Source organism: Sander lucioperca, chromosome 14 (assembly GCF_008315115.2).
Source record: "Sander lucioperca isolate FBNREF2018 chromosome 14, SLUC_FBN_1.2, whole genome shotgun sequence".
Taxonomy (NCBI): Eukaryota; Metazoa; Chordata; class Actinopteri; order Perciformes; family Percidae; genus Sander; species Sander lucioperca.
The window spans coordinates 12,974,750-12,991,818 of NC_050186.1; the positions used below are offsets into that span (position 1 = coordinate 12,974,750).

General features: G+C 38.9%; 2 protein-coding genes across 7 annotated transcripts in view; one reads left to right on the forward strand and one right to left on the reverse strand.

Moving 5' to 3' along the window:
* kmt5aa (lysine methyltransferase 5Aa) lies at positions 1-13,712 on the reverse strand. 2 transcript variants are annotated; one of them, XM_031301279.2, is made up of 8 exons: positions 13,622-13,712; positions 5,705-5,749; positions 3,681-3,825; positions 3,185-3,473; positions 3,005-3,092; positions 2,748-2,807; positions 2,105-2,295; positions 1-1,088 (listed from the first exon to the last, which is right to left on the reverse strand). In XM_031301279.2, the coding sequence occupies exons 1-8, from the start codon at positions 13,691-13,693 to the stop codon at positions 878-880; spliced, it is 1,101 nt and encodes a 366-aa protein (XP_031157139.1). In that variant the 5' UTR covers positions 13,694-13,712; the 3' UTR covers positions 1-877. The 2 variants fall into 2 exon arrangements, with proteins under 2 accessions (XP_031157139.1, XP_031157140.1); XM_031301280.2 differs by having other exon boundaries at positions 5,705-5,753; positions 13,630-13,695.
* sbno1 (strawberry notch homolog 1 (Drosophila)) overlaps positions 10,206-17,069 on the forward strand; it is a 27,033-nt gene continuing 20,169 nt past the window's right edge. For 2 of the 5 annotated variants that reach the window (XM_031301276.2, XM_035991851.1), the window contains exons 1-7: positions 11,839-11,858; positions 13,051-13,170; positions 13,264-13,362; positions 14,017-14,241; positions 14,336-14,471; positions 16,626-16,726; positions 16,841-16,937. In XM_031301276.2, the coding sequence (XP_031157136.1) occupies positions 13,051-13,170; positions 13,264-13,362; positions 14,017-14,241; positions 14,336-14,471; positions 16,626-16,726; positions 16,841-16,937 (778 nt within the window). In that variant the 5' untranslated portion in view covers positions 11,839-11,858. Of the gene's footprint in view, positions 10,545-11,838; positions 11,859-12,011; positions 12,246-13,050; positions 13,171-13,263; positions 13,363-14,016; positions 14,242-14,335; positions 14,472-16,625; positions 16,727-16,840; positions 16,938-17,069 lie in introns of those variants that run through there. The other 3 variants (XM_031301274.2, XM_035991850.1, XM_031301275.2) reach the window with 3 other exon arrangements.

Sequence of the window (17,069 nt, forward strand, 5' to 3'; positions counted from 1 at the left end):
GAAATTGAAACCGTTTTTTAATTATTTGACTCTATTTATATTAGTAAATCTTTACCTAAGAAACTTCCATATACATTTGTATTTAGAGACACAGCAGAATATACTGTAAGGTATTTGCATGATATGCAAATACCTTTACATGATAATTCAAGTGTGTTGCGCGTGTTAATCATTAAAAAAATTCAATATAGGTTAAAAATAAAGCATGAAAAAAAGAGAAAACCTACAGATTATTTTCTGTATTTCTATCTAATCCTGAAAGTCTGTACAACACGAATACTTTGACCTAGTGTCAGTCACATCACGGTTTCTTTGTAATTAAGACCCAAAAATGTCAACTGAACCATGAGTTTGGTAAACTATTAAACAACGGTAGGTTGTGTGAGTTCTGATGGCTGAAATCAAATTCCACTTGAACAGAACATATTTTGTAGTTTGCATCTCATAGATCTTGCTGATCGAAGAAAAGAGGGCTCTGGGGCCTTATAAGTATTGCTAAGTTTCTAATTACTACTAATTAAGAAAAACGTATAAAAATGCAGAGCATTAACTACTACCTGCATGCTGGTAGAAGCATTGGTCTATAGGTAATACAAAATGTACAAAAGAAATGTGCTGCAAAACAACCAGAATGTTTCATATACACATAAATAAAAATACATATGTCCTCTGACAAGGCAGATAGACATTAATCGAAATGCGATAAGTAGCCCAACAACTCCCCCCGGAACATGTTTCCCCTCATCCTACTTCCTCAATATCGGAACAAAACAAAGGGTACACATTCTGTTTCTAAGGCCATTTGTACACTAACGAATGAGGAACACAGGTGTTGCTCTCAGACGTTTCCCTTTTTTTGTTTTTCCTTTCTCGAGGATCAATATTTGAGCCAAGGGTGAGCGGCGATGGAGGCTTTACTGCGGTCTCCGTAGTCATAGAGCAACTCCTCGCCCTCGTCGATGTCTCGAGAGGCGACGAGGATGAGGTGAGGGACCCCGTTGATGTCGTGGAGTTTGGTTTGGCAGTTTCCGTTTTTACTGTGATTTATCAACCTACCCATTCGACCAGTCTCTTTTGTTGCATCCACACTGTCGGAACAAACAAAAACAAAAACACAATCAGTCTTTAGGCTCGAGAATGTTAAATACACCTAGTATAATGTCCAGCAGTACATTGTGGTGATTCATCAAAGTGGACATGCACCACGGGGAAACAGTCTTGAGGCACACCCAGTCATTAAAGGGTTTGTTGATTTTCCTGTGAGAGGATTAGTGTCCAGGATCTATGCTAAACTGATGCAAGTATCTGTAGGAGAACTCCCAATAGCAAGGAAATGGGAGCGAGAGCTGAGCCCTGAGGGGAACGCAATTAATTGGGAGACAGTTTAGGACATTTCCCACTGTTCCAAGAACCCAAATCACCAGCAGATCCACTTCAACATATGCCATAGGACATACTGGACTCCTCAGAAGAGATACGTCTCTAAAGTCATTCCCACTCCCTATTGCACGTTCTGTCAACCTGAATAAACTGGAACTTTCCTGCACGTGGTCTGGGAGTGTGAACAGGTGCATGAGTTCTGGAATAAAACATCAATAATATCTGATGTGATAGGATGTCGAATTCCTACTGACCCGATTGTTTTGTTACTTAATGACGACTCTAAATTACACCTGCTTGGGAGACAGAAGAAAATTTGGCTAGCCGGCTCAACTGCAACCAAGAAAATTATAGTTCAACGCTGGCTCCCCCCCCCCACTCGCTTTGTATAAAACAGTGGTTGGCGTATTTTCTAGACGTAGTTATGCTGGAGCTTGCTACAGCAAGTACTAACAAAGCCAAATCATCAACTATCAGCCTATGGGAAAGCGCAGCAGCACAAGTATCAGACCTAATGACCTCAGCATCACAAGAAGTAGAGGAGAGTGACTAGGCAAGGTGTGATTTCTGTTTGTTTATTGGTTGTTTTTCCTTGAGACCGCAGAGGGTGGGGTTTTTTGTTCTTGTTAAGTTTGTATTTCTGTGCTCTGTATGTTTGCATAAAAAAAAGTTGATCTAAAAAAAAAAAAAAAAAAGGTGGACATGCATTGATTTATAATCATACCAGTAAGTTTTGCAGAGGTACTGGAAGTAGTACATGTAGCAGCCAGTGGCAGGGTTTAGAGCGTATTCAGCCTCCCTCTTTTTGGCGTCGGTGATCTGCAGCAGGTCTCCGTGGTACTCCACCACGTACTCGCCTTTCTGGAAACACCGCCTGGCGAACACTGCTCTCCCCTTTCCTTCTATGTGCTGCACCTACAAAACAGAGTGAGAGGTTTTCCATCATGAAACAAAACTGTACGTTAACTTAAACAATATGTATAATTCGGTATAGGGTCGTTTTTGCATTCATTTTTGCACTTTTACTTCACTACATTTCCCCTCAGCATCTCCGTTACTCGTTACTTGCAAGAAATGTTTTGGTACGTTGGAGTGAAAGATTCTTCCTCACAAAAAATGGAAGTTCTGCTTCTGTTTTTCTCTTTGTTGATGTCAGACTTAGAATTTTTTTATTAGGGACCATGTACAATTTTAAACATAAATGTTACCATTTGATGCATTGTACCAGAGTTAGCCACGGGCTAATTTACGTCTGCAGTCCCCTGGCAGGGCACAATAACAAAAACAAATAACACTCCTTTTACAATGTACAATTAGCCTGAGCAAAGAAATTAATTTTTAGGTGTGTTTGGAAGGCGCATGTGTACCTCCATTCCTTCTTCTATTCCCTTTGTGATGAGGTCATCTATGAGCTTCTTTTCTTCACACTGGGAACAAAAAGAAACATGAGATAGCGTTACTGACAAAGAGCAGATTGGATCACACACACACACACACACTTTAATAGCCATCCTAACAAATATATAATCTATCTATCTATCTATCTATCTATCTATCTATATATATATATATATATATATATATATATATATATATATATATAACAGAAGTAATTTCATTTTACCTCGATCTCTGTTTTACTTTTTCTTGAGCTTCTTCTTATTGGGTAGTAGTCGGTAACTTTTCGGTTTTGGGAGATTTTTCCGCCTGCACTTTAGTGGAAAGAGAGAGCGCACAAACTATTACAACTACATGAATAAATAAGTATCACACCACCATGTTGTAAATAATCGTATGTGCGTACATTCTTAGTGTGGATTTCTTTGCTTTGGGTTTGAGGCGGACGCCTCTCCTCTGGTGGCTGTGAAGAGTGCTGCCGTTGTTGTTGTTGGCGAGGAGGGGAGCGTGAGAAAAGCTGTCGCGCAGGGGGAGTTCGGTGGGCGAACGAAGGCAGTTCTGAGCGCAGTGGAGCTGCGGAGGCGATGGCTGATCATCTGACCAGCAGGGTGAACACTGGCTGTAGCTGCTCTCCATCTCCGGGAAATTAGTCTTTGAGTGTTTTGGTGTAGTGCTGACGGGGTTTGTTCTCCTGCCTGGGAGAAAAGATTGAATACAAAAAAAAGTATATTATCCTAGTGGTTCAGTCAAATCTTGCGTTTCTACTTCTTCTCACAGTTTACGGTTACATGACCTACTGAAATACTAAAATAAATAGAGGTTTGTTTGCTCTCCTGTGGAGCGAAACACAGTAAAACTACTCTCCTCAGCTGGAGGTGTAGAGCTGCAGCAGAGACACTTACCCTCTCCCTGCCTCTGAGCATTATTTTGCTGGAAGCATATTGGAGAGCACCTTCCCTGCTGTGTCAGCTTGATTTCATCGTGAACTGGTGATATGGAGTTTGTGCAGCTTAAGACAGTGACTGAATGGCTATTGCATACAATCTCCTGTGAATGCAGAGAGAAAATGTAATTAGTCCATAGTTCCTTTTTTTTTATTATTTCCATCAAGAAGTAACACATATACCAGCATACTGTGTAATTTCATACTCCAATTAGAATACAACTCCAACTAGTAACAGTATTCCTCTACTCCACACAGGATCTTAAAACACACTCATGCATGCTCATACTTTTACATACACACCTCCCCAACCATCCACATATACCATTCACATTTTTGACACACACACACACACATACCAAAGAGGCAAAAAGGACCATCCATCCAATGGGGTATTTTAGCTTGTCTGTGTTTTGGAAGATACTGCTCTAGTCCATAGTTCCTGCCATGTGTTTTTTTTTACAGCTTCCAGTTTTCCATTAAGTAAATCAAGTACAAGAGAACATGGTGAATCCAGAAGAACATATAATTAAAATAGGGAAACACGCTGTGTACATGCTGACAAAACAAAGGTATAATCAAAAAAAGCATATCAATTAAATTAATTAAGAAAGAGAAGGTATTGAAAAACAGGCTCGACCCAGAAGCCACTCCAGACCAATCTTCAAAGAGTGGTCTGATTAACAGTTAATACAAGAAAACGGTATGGACTTCTTCCCAAAAACAACAGACCAACAGATAAAACAAACTAAAACTCAAAGATATTCACTTTACTATCATGTAAGATCAAGAAGATCCACATATTCTCACTTTGAGATGCTGGAAACTTGACTTTTTCTTTTTTTTGCTTGAAGTGTGACTTAAACTATGCATCCAAAATGGTCAACTATCAAATTTCTATTGATCTATTAATCAACTGCATCGGTTCTAAATCACACATACAAACACGAATTCATCAGGAAATTATCCACTTTTTAAACTATTTAAAAAAGAATGGTTTTGAGGACGGTAAGGGAATTCAACAACACGTTTGTTAGACCTTAATGTTACACAAGACGGTTTGTAAACAGAAGAAAACTCCGAAGGGAGAAAGCAGCATTTAGTCAGAAGGCCTATTCCCACTAAAGCAAAGCAGCAGGGGTGCACGATTCACAACATTTCACGATTCGATATCGATTTTCAATTCAAAAACGATTCTCGCTTAAAAAAAACTGATTCGCAGTATGTAAATGTAGTTACTTTCCCCCATGTGATTGCAGTAGACATACAGTAAAAAAAAAAATCGATTTTTGGAATCGCGATTCTAATATGAATCGATTTTTTTGCACACCCCGACAAAGCAGTAACGTTAATTGACTTAACTCAAGACGATGCATTTTCCAGCTGATCCAAGGGGCTTTTTAAAGACTTAATTTAACTTAAGAAGTAGGAGAATGTTCTCAGTAGAAATATAAAGTAACATAATAGAGCCGAGTAAAATACAAGTACCTCAAAACTCAGCTTGTTGAAGTACTGTACTGCCCAGCCCTGCTGTGGGTGGGGCCGTGAGGAGGGGACCATGCTGGCTCCACACCCACATCAACTCTCCCATCAATCCCTTTAAATTCACAGGCCTCTTGGCTCATTATATCCTGCTCAAATCCACTCAAAATAAAAACAGCTGCTTTTAAAACTATAAAAATACACCTTAAAAAGACGAGTAGGCCTATGTGTGTTCGTAGTGTAATCTAACGTCAAATCATGTTTACGTCCTCAGCTAGCAGGCACATGCAACGTAAAGCTAATGTTAGCAAAGCAACATAAAAACGGTCCCATTTGTAGCTACTGTAACTAACTCACAGTGGGCAAATAACAGTTAACTTTAATATTAATGTAAATGCAAACACTTAAATCTAATTCTCAAAGAAAGTAGCGTTAGTAATCCACTTAATACAGCTTTTCTTTACGATACTTTGGCACGGTGGTGAGAACGAGCAAACTTACCCCGTTCATGTCCGACTTGTTTTCGTGGATCTCCGCTCGGCTCTTCTCGGTGAACGTGTCCGCCAGGTCAGAGATTATCCTCGCCCTGCTCACACGGCAGTGCCTCCCTCCACTCCGGCCCCAATCCAGGGTCACTGTGTGCCCCTCTGTTGTTGTTTAAACTGCCAGCAGCTCAACCGATACAGCCTCCACAGCTCGTCTCCGCCATTTTTCTTCATGTAAATGAAGTAGACGGAGACGAAGCAATGGCGCCTCCTGCAGGCCGACCGCGGCAGTTCCTTTTCCCTTATTTAAGTACATAAACAAGGAATTTGACTTCGGTAGGTGTTAACTCTCTATACATTAGGGCGGTCCTCGACTAAAGAAATTCTTAGTCGACTAACACTTATATGATTTTGTCGATTAATCGATTAGTTGATGTAATCGACAGAGCTGTGCTCTTTGAGAGGTGGTTAAGACTAGAAAAGCACAATATAAAATGTAGTTAATTAACTATCAGTAAAACTGACTTTCTCCACAATTAATCCTGCAAAAGCACCACTTTAAATCTTGTGTTTACCAGAAATGTGCTCATAAGTTTCTTGGAAATGAGTAATTAAGCATGAATAAGCATAAAAAATGACTCATCAACTAAAGAAATCTTAGTCGACTAAGACCAAAACGACCGATTAGTCGACTAATCGACTAAGAGGTGGCAGCCCTACTATACATTCAACAAATATACATGTAGTAGTAACATACTGTACAGTAGAGACAACAATATACATATAGATTAGAGGTGCAACGATGAATTGATTAATCGATTAGTTGTCAACTATTAAATTAATCGCCAACTATTTTGATAATCGATTAATCGTTTGAGTCATTTTTTTATTAAAAAAAAAATAAGATTTCTCTGATTCCAGCTTGTTAAATGTGAATATTTTCTAGTTTATTCTCTCCTTTGTGACAGTAAACTGAATATCTTTTGAGTTTTGGACAAAACAAGACAAGACGTCATCTTAGGCTTTGGGAAACACTGATCCACATTTTCACCATGTTTTTATAACATAACATAACATAACATAGCTTTATTTGTATAGCGCCTTTCATACACAGAGTGCAGCTCAAAGCACTTTACATCCAAAACATTCAACACAACTCTCGCAGGAGCACATTTAAAGCACGCAAACAGTATATTTGCACTGTTGCACTGGTATTTTGCTTATTAGTTGACTGAATAATAATAATAATCACATACATAACATAACATAGCAGGAACAGATACAGCATGACATGAAGGAGAGGAGAGGGGAAAAAAAGCAACTCTCAGACTATCCTCATAAAGATAAGAACAGTGTGGGAACAGCACGTAGCACACAAGCAGTACATTTGCACTGCTGAACATAACATAACATAAATGTACAGTTGCACATTTAGCGGCGAAGACGTGGGACTGGGGATCATAGATCAAACAACTAATCGATTAATCGAGAAAATAATCGACAGATAGTTAGTTGCAGCCCTAATATAGATACATATCAACATAATATACAAAAATACAAATAAGACATACTATTAAGGCAAGTACACATGGAGTGGGATGTAGAGTGCAAAAAGTAATTGTGCAAAGTAGAGTGCAAGATGCATACTGGAATGATAAGTATGTAATGTGTAGAGAAGTGCACTTATCAGTTCAGTAGAGTGATGGCAGTGGGAAAGAAGCTGTTCTTATGTCTGGTTGTTTTTGTGCTCTGGGATCTGTAGCGCCTGCCAGAGGGGAGGAGGTTATAGAGAGTGTGTGCAGGATGCGTGGGGTCTTTGGTGATGTTCTCTGCCCGCTTCCTGGTCCTACCAGTGTACAAGTCCTGAAGGCAGGGCAGGGGGGCACCAATGCTTTTTCCAGCTGTCCGAATTGTGTGTTGTAATCTTGTCCTGTTTTGTGGCTGCCCCAAACCAAACGGTGATGGATGTGCAGAGGATGGATTCAATGGCAGCAGTGTAGAAGATGGCCAACAGCTCTTGTGGTAGGCCATGTTTCCGCAGTTGCCGTAGGAAGTACATCCTCTGCTGAGCCTTTTTAAGGATGACGTTGATGTTGGACTCCCACTTCAGATCCTGGGAAATGATGGAGCCCAGAAACTTGAGTGAGTCCACATTTGATACTGGGCTGTTGATATTGTGAGGGAGCTTCCTAAAGTCCACCACCACAAACAATTACATAAGGATTTTATTTATGTTTTTCCCTTTTTTTTCAAACACAAAAACCAGCAACAAACAAATAGACATGACAATAAAACAAAAAACTGCCAGTTCACAGAAAAAGTGCACATAGTCTATGTCAATCTCGTCTTTTTATCGTCCTTTTGATCACCTGTTAACTCCATTTTATTTATTCAGTTGTCGTTTTTCTGTCCTTTAAAGCTGCCCCATCTTCTGTTTACACTATTACAATGATGTGTATATAAGTGTATGAGTATTGATTTATTTGTTCTGTTGTTTCTCCTGTTAAAGCATTTTGTAAACTGTTGTTTTTAAAGGTGCTGTGCAGATAAAGTTATTATTATTTATATATTATTAATCCAAAAAAGTGGATTGAGTGTCAGAAATAGAGTCCATAGAGCCAAGACCCAGTGAGGTCGATGAAGGCCCAAGACGACGGCTGGAAAACTGAAATCCTGGCGGATCGAAACATAATATAATACAGTACAGCACAAAATACAATATAGTCTTATACTATCAGTTCCAAGGTTGACAGCTCTCTCCTAATATGTCCCATATCTTAAGAAATTTAGGGTGTACATTGGACAGAGTATACCCAATTAGGATAAAAAGTAACCTACCTAAAAGTATAGGCATGAAACTATGTAATTTAGCCATGTTTAAAGCAAGGAGGAGAAACTGATTTCCACTCTCTCAGGATTACTCTTTTTGCTGTGCAGTGTGGCCAAACCAAACATGAGGGCTTCTTGTGATGCAGGGGGGGGAGAGTCAAAGAGTAGTTGGAGCGACAAAATATTGCAGAGAGACTGTCAGAGATTACCTGCATGCTGTATGTGTCAATGCAATAATGAAAGAAAGTGAAAATGAACAAAAGAAATGATGTTAGTACTCTAACTATTTTAAATTATGTGAATGTATAGTTGTAATCCATGTGCTTACTAGGCCTATTTCGTGCCTCATTTCATGTGGATCTCCTTTTGTTGTACTGTATGTCTCACTGTCTTGCATGTATGACTTGCTGCACCACAAACTGCCCCTCTGGGATAATATCAATGAAGTTTAAGTAGGGCTGGGCAATATATCGATATTATATTGATATCGTGATAAGAGACTGGATATCGTCTTAGATTTTGGAAATCGTAATATGGCTTAAGTGTTGTCTTTTCCTGGTTTTAAAGGCTGCATTACAGTAAAGTGATGTACTTTTCTGAACTTACCAGACTGCTCTAGCTGTTCTATTATTTTTACCTTTACCCACTTAGTCATTATATCCACATTACTGATGATTATTTATCTTAAATCTCATTGTGAAGATATTTTGGTAAAGCGACAATTGTCAACCCTAGAATATCGCCACAATATCGACATCGAGGTATTAGGAAAAGAATATCGCGATATCTGATTTTCTCCATATCGCCCAGCCCTAAGTTTAAGTTGAAGGTATTATTATTATTATTATTGAGTTTGGGGCAAGACCAGAAAAGATGACCGTCACCAGACTTTCACTATCCACAGGTAGCCAAAACAGAAGGGAAGATTTTGTTCAATTTGGTCTTGGAAAAGTGCCTGGACTGGACTATTACTATTGCACATCCCCTGATCAGTATTATAGTACACCCTGCTCTGGACTGTACAGTCTTCCTTCTTTTTTTATTTATCTTATTTAACCTTTATTTAATCAGGTTAGTCTCATTGAGATATAAAATCTCTTTTTCAAGAGAGACCCGAACAAGTTTGTTACATATAAAAACAATTTACAATCACAAAACAATCACAAAAGAGGCAAAGACATCTCAAGTGCATTTCAATTAAATAAAAGTACCATTAGTTAAAACATGTGCACGTGTGGATGGACTCATGTTCTATGGTTTTAACATAACCTTTAAAATCATTTAAGGATATTAGACACTTTTGCTTTCTTAACAGTTATATTGTACATATTTGATATTTTGTTATAGTGTCTTTTTTTACATACTTTTTATTTAGACCTATATATTCTGTGTTTAGGTTTTTTGACTTTGCCTTATTGTTAATTCCCTTTTTAAATGTTTGTTGTATACACAAAATACACCAAGGCAAATCCAAAAGTAAAAGTGAAAAGTTACTCTGGTAATAAATATGATTCTGATTTGTATTTTATTAAGTATATATATTTTTTCCTCCTTTGTATATGCCCCTCTGGTATGGACAGGTCTGTGTGTACATACTGTTGATGTACTTGAGTTCTTTAAATAAAGTGTATATTAAAAAAAAAAGGAAGAGAAGACTCTGGAAGAACGAAGAAGACATTTTTGAATCGTCACTTCCTCTCAAGATCTCGCGGGGTCACGTGATGTTGTATTAGCTCGCCGACTCTGCTATGTTTGTCGTTAGTGCTAACGTTTTAGAAATGCAAACTTTCTCGGTTTTATCGGTTTATTGTGATGCATGGACGTCCGGTAGCAGCTCGGAGACCCGTTTTTACCGACGCTGCGCGAGGAATTTGACTGCGAAAACGGGCCTGCACGTCACGTGACCAGCATGCGGCTAAACGTTTGATAAAAAAGATGGCGTCTGTGCGGCGGAGCGAAGAGGACAACAAACTACCGATCTGCTGAGCGCCGCCACCGGGAGCCAAGAGCGGCCGTTACACTGTCAAGTAAGTTGATTTCAGCGTGTGTGTATATGTTATGTCTCACTCCAATGTCCCGGTTATTAAAAACATGAACTTGTCGTGGCGCGGTGATACGCAAAGAAAGTATTTTATTTCAATTAGTGACAGCTTCGTCTTCGTTTACTCCTCGTTGCTAGTGTTAGCTTAGCGACAGCAATGACACAGAACAACATCACAACAATGCGAGGGTGCCGTTAGCTTAACCCCGCCGCCGAGCCCAGCTGCTGTGGGTGGAAAGGTTGAGGAAGGACACACTGACATTCAAGGTTAATATGGTGTTTTTGTAAACTAAAACAATATAACGTCATTTTGTCAGCAACTCCTTCCAACGTCTATTATTTTTTATGTCTAGGATGGCGAAGGCATGTCCCGCCCTACTCTGCCTCTGATTGGCTTACCTATTCTTACCCTAACCAATCCCACTCCTCTTGTCTAAATCTAACCAACCCAACCAGAGCAGGCAGCGAGGGCTAGCCAATCAGAGGGAGAGTAGGACAGGTCATGCCTTCTCTATCCTAGGAACAAAAAAACAATTTGGCTTACCAACAGGCTAGCTTTAGTACGTTATCAACCTGTTTATTTTGTATAACTGTCACCATTTAGTCGTTTACTGTTTTGGCAGGTTATATTTATTAACCTATATATACATTTCTGGCATTATGTACATTAGTTTGTTTATTATTCGTATTGCACTCTATTACGTTATATTTGCACTGACTACAGATAAGTACCTCTTTTGTTATCCCTTTTAATGTAGCTGTATTTTCCAAAATTACCAAAAATATTATCTTTGTGATAACAAATATGTACAATTTTGATAATGTTACAAAACAATATGGTGTTGACAATATGATTACAGCACCTCTTCACCATGCTGTTGTAAAAGCTTTTGTTTTTTAAATACAGAAATCAGCTTATATATTTTCTATTTACTATAATGTAATGTATAATTCAGCTTTGTAACATCTGCTTTTCCCCTCACATTCTGCACCTGCAATGGAAAATATTAAACCCAGTGTAGGACAAAATAAGATACTAAATAGTATGTGGAGACAGCGGGGATAAGGTTAAAAGATAAGTGACAAATATGAGCAAGTCTCCGTGGTTACATAACGACTGTGAGATTTCTTTCGTACATGTAGTTAGTTCTACAATGTTTTGCATGTAACTATAGCTAAATTACGTGTGTGTGGTGTCACTGAAATGAATGTGAAAGTTAGCTATCGGTTAGCACAGTCAAGCCGTGTCACCCTGGTCCAACCAGTCCATTTAGCTGGTGCGACAGCGTGTCAGTCGAAGGTAAGCTGGTGCCAAATTAGCTATGTTGAACACTTAAGTGCAGCAGGGCTTAAAAATGTCTTGTCCTCTCATACATTGTGCTTGTTTGTGTAAATAATGATTAACCGGCGGAGCTAACAAGGAGTCCGGGGAGAGGGGAAGCTACGTTTGAGTCAGAGGGACCAGGAAGTTGAACGTACCAAAGCAGGGCATTGCAAACACGTGTCTTGTTTTGGGTCACTTTGGAAGTAGTCCTTGCGTGCAGACGTTGCTGTTAGAAATGGCTAAGTCGTATTCTTCTATCGTAAATCTTGATTGTAAGTGAATTTAGTTATTTCGAGTCCGTGTTGCGTTTTAGTGTTTGATTTTAGCTTTTTCGGCGTGCGCAGCAGGAGGAGATACAGAGAGGTGAACATTTAATACGTTTAATATGTTTAATATGTTGCTTACATTAGATTAAAAAAGTGTGTGTTACAGTTAACATATGTTTGGTATTTTTTATACTGAATGTAATCATGTATGGCTGGTTTGTTTATCATTTGAAAACTGGGCTTTGAAGTTAACATTGCATTCCGTGTAGGATCACATGTGTGCGCGCTATGCATGTGGGTCCTAATATCCATTTGTGATTTTTGGTTCATGCTTTTTTGGGGGGTCACATTTCTGTGTTGGTTTTCTTTCTGTAAGCATGCACAGTTGCATAATTTCACTCATGGCTACTGCAGATAGATTTTTTTTTTTAAACTTAACTATTATTATTGATGTGCTTATGGTTGTTAGCCACATCTGGGTTAAGGGGAGATTGGTCTTTTTGGAAATGTTTGAAGGAACTCTCTGGACAAACGGGAATTTCATGTGGGGGCAAACAATCAAATTTCAGCGTAAAATAAGTGTTACATTATGTTGTGAAAAGTTTATAGAGTTTGATGAAAATGGCATGAGATCGTAAACCCCTCTCCTCATGTGTAAACATGCATTTAAAGTTTACATTTTTACATTTTCTGCCAGGCGAGGTTATTTTTTTTACAATCCCACGTTTAATTGACAATCAAAATTGACGCAAATGTGTTTTGTGTAGTAGATTAATCTACTTATTGTTATACTTAAGCATTTTTTGTATAGTTTTATCATTGTTTTTAATTGTGTGTGTGTGTGTGTGTGTGTGTGTGTGTGTGTGTGTGTGTGTGTGTGTGTGTATACATTTGTCTTGCAGATGGATCCTGGACAGGATTTACTTCTTGCTGCCCTAAGTGAGAGTGGCATTTGTCCGAATGATATTGGCCTATTTGATGTTGATTCTCAGGATGTTGCACAGCCCTCTACAACCCAGCAAGTAAGGTGGTCTTTGTTCTTTTAAAGGAGGAGTTAGATTTATTAATGTTTTCATAGCTAAATGTTAATGTTCTGATTTCTGGTCCTCTTGCAGTCTATCTCCATCAGTGCCCTGGATGTTGGTGTGGGGACAGAGTCAGTGGAAGGTGTTCGAACTGAGCTTCCAGCTCCAGTCCCTATAGTTACTATCAGGGTAAGATTATAGAGAAAGAGTTCCCTAAAGTCCCCTTAATTAATTACAAGTAGGGCTGTCGATCGATTAAAATGTTAAATCGCATGATTTCCATAGTTAACTCGCCATTATTCACCCATTTTTATCTGTTATAAATGTACTTTAAAAGGGATATTTTTCCAGATTTTAATGATCAAGTGGTATTTGAGACTTGAAGTACTCCAGTGGTAACTCAATTTGCATAGACGGTATGCAAATAACTTTACTCTTGTCAATAGACTCTCCCGTTTTCAAGGACAAAAAAATAAATGAACGTGTCCGCCAGTTCAGAGACTAACCTCACCATGCTCATACGGCAGTGACCTCCGTACACTCCAGCTATTTGCCGTCTGGCAAGCCAGATGTTATCACGGAGCAAATTACGGTTTCTGCTATCCATGCACAACGTTACTGCCAAATCACTTCATGATTTACCAAACTACAGAGCCGCCCAAGGCCAATATCACAGAACGTGTGTGCATTAATCCCGCATCAACATTTTTTGTGGCGTTAAAGGGAATTTAAGTTTTCGCGTTTATTTTGACAGCCCTAATTAGAAGACATAGTAAAGTTACAGCTGATGTTTTGTGGTATGTATTAAAATCAAATTTTCTTTCTGCTCAATGTCTCCAACAGCACAAACCTCAGCCATCAACCACCACGTTTGTCTTAAATCAGCTGAATCAGTTGCCGTCACTAGGAGCTGCTGTGACCAAACAATCAGTTACAAACCCTATCAAACATACCATTACTGTCACCAAAGTGGTCCATGTTGCTAATTCAGCCCTGCGAGGTTCTTCGAACCCCTCCTCGAGTATTCCCCCTTCAGCATCCACAGTAGTGCCTTCCAACAGAGATCAGGTATCAATTTTCAAAAAAATTCTTAAAGGACAAAACCACACAGAGAAAAGCATTTTTCTTTTGGTTATGCTGATTATATATTTTTCTCTTTCAGCAGATTCAGTTGAGAGACCTCCTTAGGACCGGCAATGTGAAGACCACTGGTCTAAAGGGCAACAGTCTGATGGAGCTCATGAAGCTAAAGCCTCCACCTAACATTGCTCCACCAGTAGCAACGGCAACAGCCACAGGTCATTTAATGTTAATTTAATCAGGGGTGTGATTGTCGCAAGGCACGGGTCGGGGGTATTGGTAAACATAATGACCGGTCACTGCTGTCAACGTTTTTTGTTCCTCTGACTCATGTCTTCATATCACTCCATAACGCCTGATGCGAAGGGTAGGCCTATAGGAGTACACATGAAAACTCTGAACAAGCAGCGTTGCTCTGCTCTGTCTTTCTGCTGTGCCCCATTCACGTAGTAGTTTTACACTATGTAGATTAAACTCTGCAATTAATCCGCGGTTCACATGTATGTATGTATGAACTGTGGTGGTCCGTTACACTGTAGGTATATTATATTCAACATCACTGATTAAGTAGCCTAAGTCAATCCTACAAACAACTGGACTTTAGGGTCAAGTGTTGTTGTATCCGGCCCATGTCCCGGATGTGAAAGCCCCCTTACTGGACTACTGAATATAATAATATTCCATTATATTTTGAATTGTTACCTGCCACCAGAATTTTGTGATTTCCTTGCAATAAATATTGACATTTTTACCATAAATTGGTGCCTAAAAATGTATCAGAATGCAGGAATTGTAGTCTTTTACCCTCAGAATTTCCTGGGGGAGGACACCCAGCCCCCCCCCCCCCCCGCAAAGACAAATTCTGAGCAAGGAAAAACCCTGAAGTATAATCACAGACAGCCATAAAAAACATTTCAATTGCAGAGTTAGAGTTATAACTTAATATGTACAGTGTCAGAGAGAAACACGGACAATTGAACAGACAGTGACAACATACATACTACATACCTACATGCTGTAGAGAATGACTAACAGCATACAAACGGCATAAATAAAAATTTGTTATAAACGTGTGCTCTTTAAAAAGTAGAAAGCATTGTTTGCCAGTTACATTAAATGTTTAAAAATCCGTAAATGTCCGTGGGTGGGGCTGCATGGGCGTAGTAATGTGGGCTGGAGTGGGTGTGGGTGTGGGTGTGGGTGGGTGTGGGTGTGGTAGTAAGGAGAGAGAATAGGAGAAGGAAGTTTGTGTGAGGTGGACCTGGTCACCACAGACCCAAATCTTCTCAGCTGTTGCTACTGTCATATGCTGCACTGTCTCTTCATGTGGCACTATTATTTATATTATAACAAGGTAATGCAATGTGTGATCAAGTGATGACTGATTAACAGTAATGTAAATGCTAAATGCCCTAATACCTACATATCATGTAAGACTCAATTTCTCCATTTCTTTGCACAAAACTCTCCAGAAAGTGCCATTTAATGGTTTATTTTTTTTTTTAAATGAGGGGGGGGGGCTGTCGCAGCATCATGGGTGCGCCGTATATTTTCCTGCTTTTTTGTCCTTTGCCAATCACACCTATGTTTAATGTGCATTAGATTGGTGTGTTTTTTTTTTTTTTTCACCGATAAGGGCTGAGCAGCATCTTTTACATGTAAGCTCCTGAGAACCAAAATAATGAGCAAAAAGCTGTAGAGTTTTGGTGTTAATTCCTGATGGTATAGAGTTTGTATTGCAGGTTCAAATCATAGCAGAGACTTGCCATCTGTGTAAAGTTAGAGCAAAACAGTTTCTCTGTTTACCCCTAAGAGGAAAAAACTTAACTAAGTACAAAAAAGTGAAAATTAGTCTGTGTGTAAAATAAGAATACCTATTCACCTGTGTCTGTGTGAAAACTCATATTGTTTATTTATTTTAAGATATATTTTGGCATTTTCATCTTTTATTTGACAGGACAGTGTAGGAATGGCCCTGTGAACCCTGTAGGCCCTCTCCCATTCACATTTCACAAAACATTCATGGCATTTTGAATGTTTGTTTTTTTTAATAATAAATGCATCAGGGCTGCAACAAACTATTATTTTCATTAAAGACCATTTTAATATCCATTGATCATTTAGTCCTAAAAATGTCTGAAAGTAGTGGGGGAAAAAAACAAATTGAGATTTACATTAGACAAAAAAAGCATAAAATTCTCACAATTAAGAAGCTTGAACAAGTTGTTTGATATCTTTGCTATAATAATAATAATAATATCCACCGCTAATTATTTTCTGTTGATCCAAATTTTAATACTTTGAAATGAACTCTTCAGTCAGTATTTGAGAAACTCGTGCGGTAACAACTGTGGTGTCTGTTGGTGTTTCAGGTGAAATGAACAATGGGATCAAGAAGGAAGTATTGGGTAAAGATGCTCCCAGGATCTGGAACAATGATGACATTAAAATGCAAACTTTCTCACATTCTCTGGTAAGTATCATAATATTAATTTTACAAAGCTGTTGAATGTTGGCAAAGTTGCTGCTATGTTAAAGGCAATATTGGCAAGTCAGTATTTATGGTTATGAAAATCTCTGTTGACAGAAAATCCCAGGGATGAAGGAGGAGGATGAGCCTGAGGAGGAAGAGGAAGACGAGTTGGGTCATGCAGAGACTTATGCAGAGTACATGCCAATGAAATGTAAGTATGACTGCTGTGTTGGGTCTTCTGGCTATAGCTTCACATTCACCGTACGTGGAATCAGTCTTCTCATCCAACAATATTTCCAAAATATTTCTTTAATAGGAAGTCAAGTTTCGGACTCTTTAGCAT